At 47.3% G+C, this 18,697-nt stretch overlaps 3 protein-coding genes across 3 annotated transcripts; all 3 read right to left on the reverse strand.

Annotated features, from left to right (window-relative positions):
- Positions 1 to 485: 485 nt before the first annotated feature.
- Positions 486 to 2,921, reverse strand: LOC100830095 (receptor-like serine/threonine-protein kinase At1g78530). The gene is made up of 5 exons (XM_003566284.4): positions 2,679 to 2,921; positions 2,449 to 2,590; positions 1,705 to 2,328; positions 1,475 to 1,608; positions 486 to 934 (listed from the first exon to the last, which is right to left on the reverse strand). Exons 2-5 carry the CDS (start codon positions 2,579 to 2,581, stop codon positions 752 to 754), a joined length of 1,074 nt encoding a protein of 357 aa, XP_003566332.1. The 5' UTR covers positions 2,582 to 2,590; positions 2,679 to 2,921; the 3' UTR covers positions 486 to 751.
- Positions 2,922 to 6,164: 3,243 nt separating this feature from the next.
- Positions 6,165 to 7,967, reverse strand: LOC100828276. The gene is made up of 5 exons (XM_024458717.1): positions 7,837 to 7,967; positions 7,400 to 7,749; positions 7,005 to 7,227; positions 6,549 to 6,893; positions 6,165 to 6,172 (listed from the first exon to the last, which is right to left on the reverse strand). The coding sequence occupies exons 2-5, from the start codon at positions 7,745 to 7,747 to the stop codon at positions 6,165 to 6,167; spliced, it is 924 nt and encodes a 307-aa protein (XP_024314485.1). The 5' UTR covers positions 7,748 to 7,749; positions 7,837 to 7,967.
- A 2,531-nt stretch (positions 7,968 to 10,498) lies between these two features.
- On the reverse strand, positions 10,499 to 13,199 carry LOC100828877 (S-type anion channel SLAH1). The gene is made up of 2 exons (XM_003565529.3): positions 12,221 to 13,199; positions 10,499 to 11,376 (listed from the first exon to the last, which is right to left on the reverse strand). Exons 1-2 carry the CDS (start codon positions 13,133 to 13,135, stop codon positions 11,101 to 11,103), a joined length of 1,191 nt encoding a protein of 396 aa, XP_003565577.1. The 5' UTR covers positions 13,136 to 13,199; the 3' UTR covers positions 10,499 to 11,100.
- Positions 13,200 to 18,697: the final 5,498 nt, after the last annotated feature.

Raw genomic sequence — 18,697 nt, forward strand, 5'->3', positions numbered from 1 at the left:
CCAGTCCGCTCCACCCGTTGTCATCAAAGGGGAAACCAATCCACGAATCTGACACGCTGCGCCCCGTGGATCGACGTGATTTGGGCCAGAAATTTTCGTGTCCCAACCTAACACGTAAAAATGACATTTCCGGAAACACTCCTTTGGTAGACAAATCCACGAGGATTGGGCTGCGAAACCAGCCGGATTGGGATAACAAGGGGTTGTGGGGTTTCAGTTGAACCCTTGAAGATTGAGTAAACCACGAGGATTGAAGATTGTGCTGTTACAATAACAATCAAATCATCAGCAGCTAGAAATGAATTAGAGGTTCATACAAAAGTGATTTCTCTGCTCGGTAGCCCAGACGCAGCAAGTACCGTTCAGTGGGTCCAATGTTTACTCAGACCCACGCGTCAGCGTTAAGACCGAAACCTAACAAACTAGTCTCCGTTTCTTAAAAAGTGTCATATTAGTTTTCGTTAAGACGAGATTTTAATCATAAATTACTATGTTAAAGTGTGCTGGCTTAGAAGTCCTGATCTAGACTAGCGACAGAGCTGGCCCTTTAAGCATCGTGTGTACAAATTTTACTAAGTACAAATTCAAGCATAGGTTTCACCTCTTACACAACACATGAGATTTTTCTTCCTAATTAATTCTATGCAGAATCCAGCATGAACTTCGCAAAAACAACACCTTGAGAGCAAAAAAGTCTGTACCCAACGAAAGACCTGTGCAGTTATATACTGATCGTTAACTAGCGTGCGTACTACGCCAGCTTCGCTTGCTCAAGCATCTTTGCGACCTGGGCCATCGTTGGTCTATCGCGGGGATCGGACTCCAGACACTTCTCCGCCACGGTGAACACGAACTTGACTTCCTCCGCCGGGAAAGATGGCAGCGTCTCGTCGACGGCGTGCTCCTCCCTCTTCTCCTCCATCGTCTCCTTGACCTGAAAACACGGACCAATTTTTTTTAGCTTAAAAAGGAGCCGAAGCTCCCCAGTTCCATTGGTAAGCACATGCCGGGGATTCATTTCCATATTCCAATTCGTAAGTTTCACGGATGAAAGAGGTGCCTGTCCATACTTAGCACATGCTCTGTATTGTTAGGTAACACTGCACCAGACACTGGTGATGTACTATAAGTAGTAGGTGCTCGTGGATCTTGACTTGGTAGTACGTTGGGGACCTCCTGGTACCGTGGTACGTGATGGCAGCCGCCCATCAGTTTTCTGATGGGTACAGACTACAGAGTGCTAATTAGTGGCTGAAAGCTAGGTTCCCGTTTGTTGTTGTTGTTTCAGCAACATCCACCGGTCACTGCGTACAGCGATCATTCAAGTGATTTAAGCCAATCAGTGTTTACATCCGTACTTCTATTTATGTTGGGTCAGTTGTAAGCAACAGATCGATTCATTCACGCCTGGGCAATCGATCAAGGTTCAGGAGTCAGGAGCCTTTGTGTTTGTGAGGTGGATATGCATGCTTACCCAGGTCACCAGCCGTGTGCCGTTTTCAAGGAACGATTCGTCCGTCGGCCTCTTCCCGGTGAGCAGCTCAAGCAGGACGACGCCGTAGCTGTACACGTCGCCCTTGGTCGTCGCCCTCCCAGTCTCAAAGTACTCTGCAGCAAAGACAGAGTCAGGCAACAACATCCTCAGCAAACACAATAACGATCTCAAGCTCAATAGAAGAAGATTCCGCCGGCCGGAGTCCGGACCTGGCGCGAGGTACCCGAAGGTGCCGGCGACGACGGTGGTGACGTGGCTCTCGTTGGGCTTCATGAGCGTGGCGAGGCCGAAGTCCGACACCCTGGCCTCCATGTTGTGGTCGAGGAGTATGTTGCTGGACTTGATGTCCCGGTGGATCACGTGGGGGATGCAGTCGTGGTGGAGGTACGCCAGCCCCCGGGCCACGCCCAGCGCGATCTTGTACCTCACGGGCCAGTCCAGCTTCACGGCCCGCTTCTTCTTCTCCGCCTCCTGCTGATCTTGGTCTTTCCCGGCGTGGAGGATGGCGTCGAGGCTGCCGTTGGGCATGAGCTCGTAGATGAGGAGGTTGAAGTGGGGCGCGGCGTAGTAGCCGCAGAGCGGGACGATGTTCCGGTGCTTGATGTCGCCCATGGTGTCCAGTTCCCGCTCGAACCCACGGTCCATCTCCGCGCTGCCCCTGCTGAGCTTCTTGATGGCGAACGCCGACTTCTCGTCCAGCCTCAGCATGTACACCGTCCCGTAGCCCCCCGACCCGATGATGTCCTTGCTCGACAGCCCCATGATCATCCGGAGGAACGATTTGGGACTCAGCGACTGCATCGCCGCCGACCGGAAGATCACCATCTTGCCACCTACGCACAGAAACATCGAATGTCGATCCATGGACTCGTTGGGAGAAATTCCAAGATATCGAGCCATGGGCGAGGTAGTTTGGGGCGGAAATTCCATGCCCAGACTGAAGCTTTCGTTACCTGTCAGGCTTGTCTCGATGATCCTCTTCTTGCGAGCCCACTTCTTGTAGCAGAGGAACGAGATGAGCATCTTGGATATGATGAACAGGGCAGAGCAAACCGTAATGTAGAGCGCGATCAAGGTGGTATGCATCTTCAGATCCTGAACAAGAAGAAGCAGGTCATGTCTGCAACTGAAGATCCTCGGCATAAAACAGAGCTAGTAACAAGGAAGGAGGAATCTAGCTCACCCTGAAGAAGGCAACAGAACAGCCGAAAGGAAGGCAACCGTAGGAGGAGGATTATCAGCTCACAGAGGAACGCTAAATATGTTTTGGAATCGGCGAGTGTGGGGGATGGAGATGGCGTGAACTTCTTGGCGAGTGTACTCATGTCATGTGAGCACAGTGGAAGGAGCACAGGTGTCTCGATGAGTAAGCCGCACAGCAGGGGGGTCTGGAGAAAAAGGTGCATTGCCCCAATCAATGGAGCTCGCTGGATCATGTGAATGCAGACCCATGCACACCCACTTTTGATTAATGCTCCGCCAAATGCCAATCCCCAATTAATTTGCCACTGTTTGCAGATTATCCCATTTATTCGATTAGTACTGCTGCCAATTCATTTCCTTACTTTTTCATGTTACTAGCAAGATTAACACGGATAACCATCACCGATCGACTGCTTACTTTTTTTAGCTAAAAAAAATCTCTTGCCACTAGTAGTACTGTACACTTACAAGCGAGAAGCTACTAAACGGAAGTCAAACTTTAGTGAGCATGGCATGTGCTAATGTCGGCGGTTGATCCTCAGACTTGTGGTACGTTCACAAGGGCGGTGGCATGGCATCGCCTGCAAAGCGTATGGGAGTATTGTTTGGCAGAGTCGGCGAGCTACAGCCAACGGATCGGCTCACTCAGTCACTGCATCTATAATTGGCACTTTGATTTCGTCCTTTTGCCATGGATTATGAACTAAAAATCGTTGAAAAGAGGACGCTGTCGTTGCCCGTCCTCCTCCAGGAAAATGGGTCGTTGGCTTCTTCCGGGAGCCGTGTCCGTGTGGACGATCCGGAGTCTGCAGTGCACGGACACTGTGCCGGTGCCGCCTCCAACTTTTTGTTTTGTTTCCAATCACGTGATAAAACTGGACGTGCGTCGAGCTGGCGAATTGATCCGAGCGATGAGACCACACGTCTCGTGCACAGCCAGGCAAAATTCTGAACGACACGACTGTAATTGTGCCGCGGATGGAACAGCACGGACAAGGCGGGGGCGAAAGTGCTTTTATTAGATCTTGGGAACTCTTTACGTTGCCAGAGGCTTCCATTCACACCCTCATGATCTCATCCACGGCCGTCGATCTTGGCTTCCATCCGACGGCAGCCTGAGCCCAGCCAGTACTTAGTTTCACATTTCTTTTCAGTTGTTTCAGAAAGTACGGAAATTGCCATTTGCTTCCACGCACGACGCCGGAATGCCGGAACGCAGCGACGGGCCGGCACTGGGCAGCACACCACACCATATCCCCAGTACCCTTTCTTTATGCGAGAATATTCCAGTATTCCAGCAGCTCTCTCTTCCGACCTTCGCCAATCAATGGCGCCAGCCGTCCCCGCCTCAGCCAGTCGCCCAGCTGTCGGCACGGTGGCGACGTCATCTCCATCATAATGAGAAGGGTCTGTTTAGCGCCCGCGTCGTTCCAGGAGGGGCGGCTCGGGCGTGACCTAAGCGCCGCCGCCGCCAGACCCCTCCACCCTTCCTCCTGTCCCTCGCCGCCGCCGGATGACGCTGCCGGGCGAAGCCCGTGTGGCCGACGGTGGCGGCGGGGCTTGGCTGGCATCTGGAAGTGGCGAACGGGCGCGGGGAGGCGGCAGCGGGGGAGGCGCGGGTCGGCGACGGCGCTGGCGGCGGCTCCGGCAACCCTTGGTCTCGTGGCGGCGGCGCGCAGCTGCTAGGAGGGCTGCAAGCAGGCTGCGGGCCTGGATCTGGGCCGGCTACGGGCTGGATCTGAGTCGTCCCGGGGAGGGCGGGCGGCCGTGTGCAGGTGACTGGGCTCCGACGACTGTGCTCTCTGTGCTCCGTGGAAGGGTTTCGGCGCTGTGTGGCAGTGCGGAGGTGCTGCCATCGCTGAACTCGATGGTTCACATGGGCAGCGGCTTGTTGTTCCCTGCGGTGATGGTGGGCTGCAAGGTGATGGAAGACAGTGTGGTCTGTGATGCTGCAACTTCGGCAGGTTTCGGGGTTTGCCTTCGTTGGCATCTGATCTGAGTTCCGGCGGGTCATGGGTTAGCCTGTGTTTGGTTTGAGGTGCCGTGGCCTTCTGGTGTTGGCTGGGCATGGTTCCACGACGAGCTGCCGAGGTGAGTTCTGTGAAAAGCTGTTGATTTGAAGTGCCAACACATGTTTGGGGGCTTTTCCGTGTGTGATGAAGGTAGTAGGCGTGCGTCTGCTGTGTCACGGCGTGATCAGAGCTTCAGTGGTGAGAGGTCTCTTCTGTGTCCATATATGGTGAAGTCGGAGTCGTCGGTCCAAGAGAGCGAGGGACTGTTTGTCGATGACGATGCCAACGTGGCGAACGTGTCGGGTGCCTCTTGCAACTTGATGGTGATGGTGCCTCGTGATTGGAAGTTGATGTGAAGCTTGTCACCAGATTCGAAGTGGCTTTGTTGGCGTGTTGGTCGATTGTTTGGCATAGGCCGATGCAAGTTCCAGGTGGCTGTTGCGGCGAAGGCTCTGTTGGTGGTCATTTACGGTGAAGTCGGAGTCGCCAGCTCGGGGAGTGATATGTGATGACGATGACAACTGCAGGCAACCTCAAGGGCGGTCATTTCCCAGCAGCTTGTGTGGAGTGTGTATGGGTAGCCAGGTCGGCTAGTGGTGTCGTCGGGGCCGTCATGTTCCATGACGGCGCTTGAGAGTGTTGTACCGGTTTTTGCCCGGTTTTTCATAAATTAACCGGGCGTCGAAACTTCTTCTTTATTAATGAGATGAGGCAAAACTTTTGCCTCCGTTTCAAGAAAAAAGAAGGGTCTGTTTGCTTGCCTACGGAATCGCATTTGCTTTCCTCGAAGAAAAAAAGGAATCGCATTTGCTTGCCCATGAATTCCTCGTTTGGTGTCATGAGAGCGCCAGGTTTGGCCTATTGGCTGGCCTATTGGGCCTTTGCGGCCCTCAGCTCTACCACCGCGAATAGGAACCAAGGACGTGTTTGGTTGCGTCAGGGGATCGGACTGGATGCTCCGTATCAGATCACCCCGCGTCGGAATAATGTTTTCCATTACGTGCTTTGTTTGGTTAATGTCCATACTGCTTTCTAATTGCACTCCGTTGTTTAGTTTTGGACGGAGTGCTTACATCTGCGTCTGGCCGGAACGACGCCAGGTCGAGACAGTACAGAGCCACACAGGTACTTCTAACAATTCAAGCAGCCACAACGGCCAAACTTACAACAACGACAGCCCAACTGTCATCCAAGCAGTGCCAAAACAACATCTTTAGGAGTATCAAATCTGGCAAGACTCATTTATCTAGTATATCCTTCTAACAATTCAACATATCAAACAAAAGACACAATTTTTAGGATCAAAACAACTTCACTCAAACAACACACTTCCACACTTGACTCAAGTCCATGACCAAATTAACCATCCGCATTCGTGCCAAGCCACCGATTGCAAGCAAGCTGATCAAGGAAGCAAATGAAGCTAATGATGTAGTGTTCTTCAAACTTCTCTCTTACTTCCCTGTAACATGAAACAGGAACAAAAAACCATTAGAACTACTAAATACAGGTACATTGATCTATGGATGATATATCATGCGTATATGCACAGTTCATAGATGGAAAACGAAATATATCATGCCTATATGCACAGTTCAGATATGAAAAATGAAATATATCAATGCATATATGCACAGTTCAGAAATGGAAAATGAAATATATCATGCATATATACAGATACATTGATCTATGGATGATATCTTCCAGTTCCCAAACGAAATGAGCTGACCAATTTTCAAGTATTGTCATGCACGCATGGCCAAATCAATTAAGCACTAGTTAACTCGTAAATAAATTGGAACCCGCTAGTAAATGACAGAACCATCGCAGATTAATACCTTTGAGCATCGCTAAAACAAATTCTCTCCTTAGATTTTCTGGCATTGCCATCATCATATGAATTTCATCAGGTTCTGTCACAAAGATTCTTGAAGAGCGAACTATTTCAGAACCTGTGAAACCCAGACGTTTTAATTCTTCAAGTGCCATCTTGTTGAGCTTCTCCTTGGGGTCTTCAGAACTAGCTTTCTCCTGCATTTCTAGCTCACGAATGGCAGCCTGCGCCATAGTTCCGACATGGACAGAGACACTCTTCAATTCACCATGCACCTCGCCAAACAATGCCATCATAGGATCTTGATTCACCCTAGTCTGCGCTCTCTCTCTCCTTGCCTTCTTGTAACCTAATTCAGGTAACCATGATTAAATGCCATAGAACTCAAACAATTTCAAATCTAGAACTCAAACAACAATTTAACATCAGCAATAAGTAAATATCGTAGTTGTGAACTTACCGGAAGTTGCACCTGATTGGCTAGCCATGGGCCTTTTTCCTGTTGCCCTAGATCCTTCATCATCTTCATCAATCTCAATAGGGATTTTCTGTTCCAAGTTAGCTATTGCCTCATCAAAGCCTTCCACATTTTCTCCAGTTGCAATGTCTTTACTGTATATGGCAGATAGCGTGTCATAGTATGAAAATGAAACACCATACAATCCTTTAGCTTCAGTGAAAGTCTGCAAGATAGTTTAACATATCAATACAACTTAAATAACAGCAAGCTTTGCATGTGCGTACATACAAGCCAGCAAGCATATTTTTCTACTTCACTTAATCACACACATTGCAAAGAAATCATTACTCTCAGCATCATTTACCAGCCAGCAAGCAATAGGGATTATTATTTACCTTACAATGATCATCATATTGCTGCTTCTTACATTGCACCATCTTTCTCTGATCATCCCAGGTAAAACCACTCCTTGCCAGCATTACTTCAATTGCACCGAACTTGGTCCTAAAGTGCCTCACTCTAGACTCAATGTGTGGAACTGCTGTTAGGTTATGACCAGGTAGGCTTTTTGCAAGTTGAGCTTCCAGAACAGACGAGTAGCCATTTTTGAAACCACCATCACATTTCCACTTTGGGTCCATGGACAGCTCATACATTGCCTTAATAAGCTCATCATCTTCAACAATAGTCCACTTCCTCTTATTTTTTCCCCTTCCTCTTGCGTTGGTTTCAGTACTATCCATAGCTGAAACAATATAAAAGTTCGTTAGTTTACCAAAAAAGATGAAATAGAATAAACAATAATAACAATAGAACCCTCCAAAATACACACCTCAGTGATTAGCTCTATAGTTATTATACATTTCTTGGGCCATAACATCTCTACGATGAGTCCACTCATTAGAAGAAGAGATAGATGTGATAAATTCGGGTGCATGGTGCTCCCCTTCATGTATATCTTGCTCCACCACAAACTCATCTTCATCCTCATCATCTCCCGTCTCTTCTAAAATCAGGTTGTGCAGCAAACCACATGCCATTATAATTCTACATTGTGTTTTTAGAGGGTAAAAGCATGGAGACCTCAAAATTGCCCATTTATTCTTGATTCTAGCAAAAGACCTCTCAACAATGTTTCTAGCTTTAGCATGACACATGTTGAAATATTCTTCAGCGCTATTTGGTGGATTTTGTGCGGTCCAACCACCAACATGATACCTCTGTCCTCGGTATGGAGCTAAAAACCCCTTCCCATTTGTGTATCCAGCATCAACTAGGTAATATTGGTCTGCAGGTACTCGTAAACCATTAGGGCGTGAGATAGCATCTCTTAAAACTCTCCCATCATGGGCAGAGCCCTCCCATCCAGGCAACATGTAAATATACTTCATGTCAGGTCCACAAACACCTAAGACATTGATACTAATCTCAGCCTTTCTCGACCTATACCTCCGTTTAATGTCTGCTGGGATAGTAACCTTAACATGAGTACCATCTAAGGCACCCAAACAGTTCTACAACGGCAACAAAAAACCAAGAAAAAAATTAATACAAGCCATTATATCATTAGTTTTTCAAATATGGTACTATACTGGCTCAATATCTAATTACCTTGAAATATTTCCATTTTGGATCGTCACTGTCCTCAGGTATAGGCTCTGGTTTCTCAAGCAGCAAAGAGTGCAGCTTAAGCACAGCTAGAAGGCAAGCATTGAAATTCCTACTCACTGTCTCTCCACTCCTGTAGAAATACTTGCCAACTGTCCTATTCTTAATATGGTGAGACAAGGTATATAGAAAGGAAGCTACTATTTCTTCAAGTGTAGTATTGTGTATGCCCCTAAGGCCACCTAATTCTGCCACCATATCACATAGAACGTGGAAGGTTCTTCTATTAACACGCAGCTCAGATATGCAACCCTTGTCACTCTCATGAATCATCTCAAACAATCGCTGAGCCCTAAGACTCCTATTCCTAATCCTCCTCTCTATTTTCAAACACCTTCTTCTATAGGCGACGGAAAACATTAACCACACATAGTAATACATCATTACTAGACTACTCATCATTAGCCTAATTCTTAGGTTCCTTCTTCTTGATCGTGCGTTTAATGGGAGACGAGCCATGTTGGTCTACAAAAATTAAGATATGGTGCACATAAGCACTAGACTACTCACCATAAGAACAAACATTGGGTAAAAAACAAAGAGATGTTGTACACAGTAATAAATGTTTTCTTCTCTAAAAGTAAAAATAAAAGCAATTGTCAGTTCTACTTTTGGACAGAACAGAAGCAATCTACTAGTGACAGTAAAAAACTACTTGTCATAATAATAGAAGCAATGCCAGGTTAGCCTAGCCATGACAATAATTTTTAAATGCATAATCAAGAATCAGAGGATCAATGTTGTGGTACTCATCAGACAACAAGAACATGGAATTCCCCCGCAAAAAAAAACAAGAACATGAAATTGCAAATTACATCAAGAACATGCAGCAAGGAAAAATTAATGTGATCTGAGGGGGCAAAGGGATAGGAGATCTACCAAGATGAGGCTGAGGAGGGTGGCCTGGTCGACCTTGACGAAGTCCCTGTCCCAGTTCTTGAGGTCGCCGGTGGGGGCGGCGGAGATTCTGGGGCTAACGTCGGCGACCTCTTCCTCCGGTGTTAATGGGAGCAGATCTGAGCAGAGAGGAGAGAGCCGCCATGTTCAATCCAAATCAAGAGCAGCAGATCAAGAAAGAGGAGAGGGGAGGAATCATGTCTAGGGAGGGGAAGAATAGAGGCGATGGCGGAATTGGGGTGTACCTTGTGAACCCTAGATCGCGGAGGAGCTGATGTCGCAGAGAGGGAGAGCAGCCGCCGCCGCCTGAGCCGCACACCGCCGGAAGGACGAAGTGGAGGGAGGGGAGGGGAGGGGAGACGAGGACGAGGACTGGTCGCTGGCTAGGTCGCCATCGTGCGGAGAGAGGAAGAGAAGCTGATTCCCGGATCTAATTTTGCTCGAGGTCGGGCGTTATTCCCCTAGCGAAGAGATGTATCCGATACAGTTTAAAGCGATTATATAGAGTCACGACCAAACACCCGGATCCGTATCGGGTTACGGGGTATCTAATACGGGCCTAAAGTGCCACAACCAAACACGTCCCAAATACCGTTCCTTTCCAGCCCGTTTCTATCTCTTGTACTGTAATAACATTTCATGGAATCCCCCTAAGAAGAACATTTCATGGAATCGGATATTTGGCGATGACACGGATTCAATTAAGTAATTAACCCCAGGATAAATACTTAGGCTGTCAAATCTATATATACATGACTACATCCACAGCTGTCAAAATCGCCATTGCTAGCTTTAACTGTATTTTAGCATGTACCAGTTGCTCCACTACTTGTACTCTACTAGTGCTCCGGCCACTAGTTTTGTAGGGGAACCCATGGGGTCAGTTAACCTTTCTTTGACCTAACTAAGTCTCCACTAAAAAGAAGAGATTAGCAACTCGATGCATATCTTCGCAAACAGCGAGAATTGATTTCTCTTTACATAATAAAGAAAATAACAAGAATTGAGGAATGTTCACGAATACATAACCCCTTTTGTGTACAACCATATCGATCCTACTAGTGAAGGTGCTCTAAATTAAGTTTGCTGCGTCGAGAAATTAAGGAGGGGATTTGCGAACTGAGCAGAAGCATTCTACTCCGGCTATTTTTCAGGGGACTAGTACAAGCTACCTAGGACGTACGAGCTGGTCCTCTTTGTACGGCAGGAGATGCAGCCAAATTAAAGCCTCAAAGGCACGTAGTACCCTGAGTCTGACAGTCTGGTCAGATACGGGACAAGCCAGAGATTTTCTGTCGACAGAATGCACGTACATCGATCGACCGTCCTGTTACCGCTACTGGATATGCACGTTCCGTGCGGTGGAAACCTGGGACTCCCTGTCGGCATCATCCCGATCGATTCCCCAGCACGTACTGAACAAAAAATTCGTTACACGTACCGCACACAGTACGTGTGTACGTCTCCACCGCCAACTAATATGTACACGAGACGAGACCGATCGGACGGCGCCTGCTAATTAATCTGCTAGCTAGCGTGTGGCGGGCAGCATCTGGGCGCAGTCGAAGGGGTCGTCGTGGGGCAGCAGGTCGCCGGTGCGGAGCGCGGTGAAGACCATGAGCGCCAGTGTGACGACGACGGAGAGCACGGCGAGCGCCAGCATGAGCACGCTCGCCGCCGCTTCTTCACTCAACTCCTGCGCGTACTCCGCCGCCGCCAGCGCCAGCACCGTCAGCGGGAACGAGTAGGCCCACCACGCCACGCTGAACCGCCGCATCGCCCGCTTGAACAGCGTCGGCCGGGACACCTGCATATGCATGCATGCCAATTAAGACGACACGTCAACACAAAAGTCATCAATTGCCAGGTTAATTAACGGCATGCATGCATGCATGCTGTCAGAGAAGAACTGTTCCTCAGTCAAGAAATTGTTTATGAGTTTGGTGTTAGATCGCGCAGTGATGCATGCATGATTAGTTGGCGATGCGTCTGTAGGCACTAGCTAGGAGGGAGGATCGATCCTGCTAGCAGTTATGTTATCTGCCAGGGGGGTTAGTTCAGGGTGTGGTGATGTGAGTGGCCAATCCATGCAACATGCAACTCAACATAGGGGCTTCATATTTTTTTTGGCTGCTTTCCCTTGTTGACGTACGTACGGAAAGGATATTCTATTGTTTGGAAGCAAAAGAAAGGGGCGAGGTTTACGGTCCGCGTGGCATCTAGTGGCATCCTACAGACCTACTCGATCCTAGTTGGAGTTCTTTCCGGACAAGTTTATCTTTTACCCAACCAACGATAATCGATCGCGAAAGCAAAAGCGACGGATATAATGGAGAGAGACGGAGAGAGGCTGAGGTGAGAAAAGCCTCCATCGAGGTTGATGGAACATGGAAGGACTCCGATCGAGCTGAGCTCCATCCACTTCCAGAAAATGTGAACCCCACTTTCTTTATTTATTTTCTTGTCCCGCGTCTTTGTAACACTACCTCATTCGTATAGACTCGTCTCCTAGTTTCCGGCTGATTTTACCGCCGGATCGCCGGGGATAAGCAGAAACCACGCGTTGATCAAAGGAAAAAATGGCAGTAACGTGCTATACGTTAGATGATATAGCTAGCTAGTGATATAACTGATATAAGTACGTAACATACCAGGGAAGCGAAGAGGAAGAGGGAGAGGAAGAAGAGCATCTTGCAGCAGGTGTCGAAGGAGCCCGTGATGGAGCGCCAGGCGAGGGCGGCCATGCTGGGCGCGGCGAAGAAGAGGAAGAAGACCGGTCGGAGCATGGCCGGCAGCGAGTCTGACCCCAGGAACCTCTGGTACAGCGTGACGAAGAGCACGAGGTAGTGCGCGGCGCCGACGGCGAACATGGCCACGGCGCCCTCGTGCCACCCCATCCTGGCGGCCGCCCTGGCCGTGACGAGGTTGGCGATCACCGTCATGTGGCTGGCCGGGTTGGCCACCATGGACAAAAACTTCTTGCCCCGGGTGAACCACTGCCCGTAGACCTTGACGTCCAGCACGAGCACCGGGAGCGAGAAGGCCCACCAGAGCGCGTGGTACGAGGGCGACCCGGGCGCCAGGAAGCACGGCGTGGAGGCCTGCAGCAGCAGGAGCCCGGAGATCCACGGCGCGAAGAGGTAGTTCATGCCGACGTGGTGCCGGAACTCGGCGCGCACCGCGGGCAGCCGGAGCGCGCACCGGGCGGCGTAGAGCGCGCACAGCGCGAGCAGCGTGAGCAGCGCCAGCGACCAGAGCAGCACGAATGCCGCGGACGGCAGGGAGCGCACCACGGGGCGCAGCGGGCTTGCCTGCTGCTCTGTCGACGACGACGACGGAGAAGAAGAGTCGCTCAGGGTGCGCCACAGCAGCGCCTGCCCGCTCAGCGCCAGGCTGATGCGGAAGTAGCCCGCGTGGAACCTTGTCAGCATCGCGAAGGACGACGCCGTCCGTGCCGATGCTGGCATCGGCTTGGGCGCCGCCGCCGCCTTGCCGTCATCGTCGCCCTGCTTGGGGCTCTGGGGTTGGGAGACGACGCAGGGTTTAAGGGAGGAGGTGGATTCCATTCGTGACCGATCGATTGATTGATCGATCAATGGCAGTGGGGATCGAATGCGGTGTGCTTTGTAGGGAAGCTCCAAGGGCATTTATAGGGGGGTGTTACGACGAATAAGAGGCAGCTCATCAGGGGGTTGCGACCTGTTCGACTGTGTAAAGCGTGTGTGCGAGCCTGGGTAACATGTGGGTTAGGCAGTAACTGAGGGCGGGCGGTGCATGCATGGTTCTTGCTTTCCATTTGTCTTTTGGGATTTCAAACTATTTTGTTGGCACAAGGTTGATGTGATGAACAATGCTGATGCTGTCTGCTTGTGTGGTGCATATGAGGGTTCGCATTTTGGGAAGTTGTTGGCTCTGATTTGGGGCCGGGCTAGGTGCGCTGAAGAATGGCTTTCTGAATTGTTGGATTGGGCACTAGCAACATGCTGTTTAATTTAACGGTTTCGTTGTATCTAATTTGTCTGATTTTCAGTATAGTTGAGTCGATTGCTCAGCCTCTGGATATAGTTTGTGTTTTAAGATTCAAAACAAATGATTAAAAGAGAAAAGTGAAATGGCGTCCAAATACTAAACCAAACTGCTCTAATGCATCGACCGAGATCTAAGCATTTTGTTTTAAATCAAGATCTAAAAAACAGACACACCCTTAATTTAATTTAATTTGGGGCAAGCTGGGGTCAGGTCGGGCGATAATTCCACCGACAGGCCGCTTCCATATGTCAGATGCTTGAAGCAAAAAAAAAAGTGACGTTTCCGTGAGTGTCTGCAACATTTCCTCTTATGCCACCATGAAAAATTATTCGAATTTGCTGCAGCATTCCAACCATGCAAATGCAACAACAAAGATCTGAGTACGTAGCAAATGTACACTTCGTGCAACATACAAAAGAGAATCTGAAAAATATACTCTTTGAATAGATGTAACGTGAAAGACCAGCAGATCGATGGAACATACAGAATGAACACAACAACATCAAACGAAAATTTGTGACATCTGAAAATTTCAAAATGTAAGTTCAGATCAATCTTCAGCCAGATATAAATGTGATCACAAAGAAATGTAGTCCGCGCCAACAAAATGAAGACGACGTCAAATCAAAACTTAATTAGTCTATCCAATTTTTATCTCACCGATTAAGTTATGCATGCATGTTGCCCACGGTGGCATCGACTTGGATCGCATCCAAGCCATACATGTGCACATGCTTAATTATTCTCCGCCGCTTATCTTTCTCGTGCCAAAAGGGTGCTAACTGCCAGTCAGCCGCCCCAAATTAAGCTGCTTCCGGATCCACTGAGGACTGACGATTACACGGTGTGGCGTCGCGGAGACCTAACTAATGCGATCAAATCACAAGCATATATGGATGAGATCAGTGCAGCGATGCAGATGTGTACACGCACCCTGCGGATATCATGCATATATGGATGATCAGTGCAGCTACAGCATTGCCGCACCGGCGACTTTTACAAATTAGCTGCATAAAACGGGGTGGACTTGTGTGGAAAGCAGCAGATGTTGGGTATGCCCACTTCGCCCGTATGTATGTAAATACATTTGTGGCCTGCTCGGATGATTAATTGCTTATCAGGTCGGTCCTATATGCATGTCTCCAAGATGCAAGGCAGGCTCCACGGTTGGCACTTGGCAGTGGACAAAATAAAATGGAACGTTAAATTAGACTATTGCCACTCGATCTCACTCCCTGGCCGTATGATTGTGCGCACACAATCATGATGTTTTTGCCTCTTTCTCCGTAACCGTAAGAAGCAAACGGCGTCCGGATAGGCATGTCTATCTGCTTAATGACAGGTGGATCAAATGCAGCCAAGAATTCATCTTTGGTTTTCAGGCCCCGCATGTCAGCGAGTGTTTTCGTGGCCCTGCACGGCAGTGTCCGACTCTGTTACCGGAAATTCATGCAAAGATCTGCCGGTGAGTTGGTGCTACGTACGTCACGCTGTCCAGTGACCAAACAAGCAGCACTGGATGGGGTAATTAGGTAGCGAACTTAACACTTATTTAGTGCTGTTATCTTGCCTTCATATATATACATGCAAAAGAAAATTAGATTTGACCTTAGAAATATATGTAAGATTTGGCAAATTGGCTTCTCAGAAGAAAGTGATGTTTGCTTCGGATACGCTGAAGAGCTATAGCTAGGATAGCTTATCTAAACTTTGCGTGCGCATATACGTGGACGGCCTAATTTAATTTAATTAGCCCATAAGCGAAGCTAGCTAATATGAGGCGTAACTAGGTCCAGCTAGATGCATAATTAATATGTACTGTACACCACCATATGGTTACTAGCCGCCGTCTCTCGTTCAACTTAATTGTCGTGGGAAAGATAGTTTCTTGTACGATAAATTTTCCATGAAACAAGCACAGGAGGTACCTGAATGGCTGAATCATGGCGATCGAGAATATTGACGCCGGCGGCCAGCTAGTTGCTTGATATCAAGTTGCCACGCCATGCACACCCGATCGCCCGCACTATGCCTAAGCTAGGAGGGGCAGTGTGATTACAGTACAAATTAACTTAGAGCTGGCTTGGCTCCCATCATTTGGACCTGCAATCCTCCAATTCATTTTGGATTCCACAAATCAACTTGTTTGGTTGGCACAAGATTGAATATAGGAGCAGTTCAATTTGAATTTCTGTGGAACCATATTTACACGCCTAAGCAAATTCCTCGCTAAAACGCATCATTTCTCTGGATTTGTCTATCATTATACAAATCCATCTGGAAATGCTACTAAAATCTGATTTTGTAGAAATGAAATGAAACAAGGTTGTTAAACGAGTTGTCAACGAATCATTTTAATCTTGGTGTTTTCATCTAATTTCGTAAATCCTCTTTTTATGACTAGATTGAATAAAGCACCCTATGTTTCTTGGCGTGTTGCATTTATTATAACCAAATTTGCAATGGCTTGAGGTAAATTACGTACAGCTTCGACAAGCAATGATCAACTTGTTAGGTTTTGATGTCACAAGACCAAATCTAGACTCGCAATAGTTGAGAAACCACACAAATCCGGTTTATATTTATTCCCAAGGAGTGTGTTACTGACATCACACATTTCTGACCTCAAGTGTAGTTTATTATTTTGTAAAAAATGATCAAATGTAGGAAAAAGATTAGTCCAATTAGTTGTAAGAGGGTGTCACTAGGGTTTTCATGAAGAATGATGGGAACTACAACGGGCGATGTCGATGTTCTTCTATCGTTCCCTTGCTAAAGGTGGTGGCTCGAAGCTCGGATTTGGAAATGAAAATCCTGAGATCGACCTAAGGTTGGACTCATCATCACACCCAGCGTAGGTGCGACGAATTCTTGTTAAAAGATTTGCCTAGAAGTTGTGTACTTTTCATTTGTTTCGGTCACTTGTAATAGGGTTTGTGGTAGATCTGTGGAGTTATTGTCGCAAGCCAAATGGCCTCAAGTCTTTTTAGGTCGACTTGTTCGACTTCGCTGGCTGGTTTTAATTGGCACCTTTGATTATTTATTATTAATATATGGTTGTCACAACCTGGATGCAGAAGCTGACAGACTTCCTTCTATTCGGAAAAATGTTTCACAACGGGCAAAAGTCAAAACGATTAGGTGGAGCAAGAATCTATATCTAAGAACTAAGAGAGTACCTTCTATCCATGTTTGCTTTTTGAAGTGAAAAAATCGTATGGAATCCAAAAAGCAACTGTATCTAAGGACTAAGAGAGTACCTTCGGCAATGAATCTTACCACAAAAATCAACTGTATCTAATAACTGTATTCAAAAATCGTATGTCATGCATGGAATGGGAGGCCATGAATTCTCTTACCACAGTTGCTTTTTGAAGTGAAAGTAGAGGTGCAAAAAGGTACCCTTAAGGTACAGTACCCTCTACCCTGTTTAGTTCAACCAAATGAACTAAAATTTAAAATCACATCATTTTAAAAAAAAACTAGTCTATTTGTTTGAACTAAGAAGGATCGAAGGATACTCTTTAGGGTAACCTTCTTGCAGTTGTAAGTGTAACCCGCTTCCGGTGATGTAAATGATGGCCTGATTATATATAATCCGCATTGTAACTGCAAGTTAATTCTTAAGGTGATCTTAGCCACACTTTTTATATTGTCGGCCTTTTCCTTTACTTTGTACGTACTTGTGCACATGTTCAATGTATATGCATTGTGTGTGTGCATCATGTGCGCAAGATCTACCCGATGATTCTAAATGACAAAAGGTACATTAAAATATATTGCAATTTCTTTGAAGCTAGCTAGCAGCCATTGAAGCGTCATTTAAAACTTCTCTTTTTAGTTGATTTACGAACATGTTTTGAGGATTTGAGCCTATGGGTCTCCTGTCCTGTGAAAGTGTTAAATATAAATGCATGCAGTACTTCCTTTCTGATCTTAACTAATTTTGTCTGTCAATTTAGCTGACCAATCGTGCTCAATCCAACAATGTGCCGGTAGATGGAATGATGGATCACTGGTTGCATGCATGCATGATTCCATTACGGAACAAATTAATCTACGCACGACAAACACGATAGATATGTCAGAAGATAGATAGTGGTGCATGCATAGAGAAGCTCCACACCCGTAGAAAAAGGTTTTTTAAGATAAAAGTGAAATAACACTCTAGTATCAATATTGCGCTTTATCATCTTTAGCGCTAGCTCCGACCTTTGGTTTCACAAAGGAGATCCACGAAGCAGGAGCTTAGCTTCTCTAAACGATATCCGATCGGTGATATCGGGGAGAATAGCAACACCAAGATCTCTATATGGTAATGGACTAAATGGTGCCCGCATATACGCCCTCAAATTATGCGCAAATCGACGTGCGCCTGTCTTGCCAGTGTTAGCAGATCGGTTTTCAGTTTTCTCCAAGATTATAATTGAGTGGAAAATATCACTTGCTGAATGTTTTTTCCCTCGTCGTACCGAGCATAACACTCGAGCACCATTCAATGGAATGATCGGCACGAACATATTAAGGAAGAAACAGGAGGAAGAATGGGAGTCTGACGGCTCACTTGCGAGCGGTCATCCCGGTTCCCGGGGATACCGGCACCAAATGGGTAAAGAGGATGTTGGCCTGGTACGCCAATGTCTCTGGGCGTATGTATATGTATGGATTGTGGCCAAATTTCATCCTATCAAAAATTTGGTCATGATAAAAAAAAGGTGTGGTTATTTCTCAGTTGCCTGATTTTTAAACAATATGTTTTAAAACTAAGTTGACGAATGAGATTTGTTGAATAAAGATCTGAAAGTCATCCCCGCTCTCTCCTCTCCCACATGATATAGTTGGAATTAAGAACCGACAGTCGAGCAGTAAACTGATCTCTAACTAAAAATCAGTCACTTTGTCAATAGCAAAAACCGTGAAAAGGTCATTGTTTAGATGGGAGCCATTTTTCGGCAAAGCAATGGCTTATTACCCGCGCAAAAACAAAAACGGAAGACGCGATGTTATCATCGGAAGCACTGCCACGTACAGCGGCGTGGCAACAAACGCATCAACTGGTGTCCTCTGTGCCGTCAACCTGGGCTGCACTGCCCAACTTC

Source organism: Brachypodium distachyon, chromosome 2 (genome assembly GCF_000005505.3).
Source record: "Brachypodium distachyon strain Bd21 chromosome 2, Brachypodium_distachyon_v3.0, whole genome shotgun sequence".
In the NCBI taxonomy this organism is placed as follows: domain Eukaryota; kingdom Viridiplantae; phylum Streptophyta; class Magnoliopsida; order Poales; family Poaceae; genus Brachypodium; species Brachypodium distachyon.

Bases quoted from the DNA above. Each gene is read 5' to 3' on its own strand.
- LOC100828276 (XM_024458717.1), bottom strand. From the start codon at position 7,747: ATGGATAGTACTGAAACCAACGCAAGAGGAAGGGGAAAAAATAAGAGG. The intron at 7,228-7,399 runs GTAAATAATAAT...ACTATCTTGCAG, and splicing joins AATATGATGATCATTGTAAG to ACTTTCACTGAAGCTAAAGG. The intron at 6,894-7,004 runs GTAAGTTCACAA...TACCTGAATTAG, and splicing joins CCAATCAGGTGCAACTTCCG to GTTACAAGAAGGCAAGGAGA.
- LOC100828877 (XM_003565529.3), bottom strand. From the start codon at position 13,135: ATGGAATCCACCTCCTCCCTTAAACCCTGCGTCGTCTCCCAACCCCAG. The intron at 11,377-12,220 runs GTATGTTACGTA...ATGCATATGCAG, and splicing joins TCTTCCTCTTCGCTTCCCTG to GTGTCCCGGCCGACGCTGTT.
- LOC100830095 (XM_003566284.4), bottom strand. From the start codon at position 2,581: ATGCATACCACCTTGATCGCGCTCTACATTACGGTTTGCTCTGCCCTG. The intron at 2,329-2,448 runs GTAACGAAAGCT...TTCTGTGCGTAG, and splicing joins CATCGAGACAAGCCTGACAG to GTGGCAAGATGGTGATCTTC. The intron at 1,609-1,704 runs GTCCGGACTCCG...TCTTTGCTGCAG, and splicing joins CTTCGGGTACCTCGCGCCAG to AGTACTTTGAGACTGGGAGG.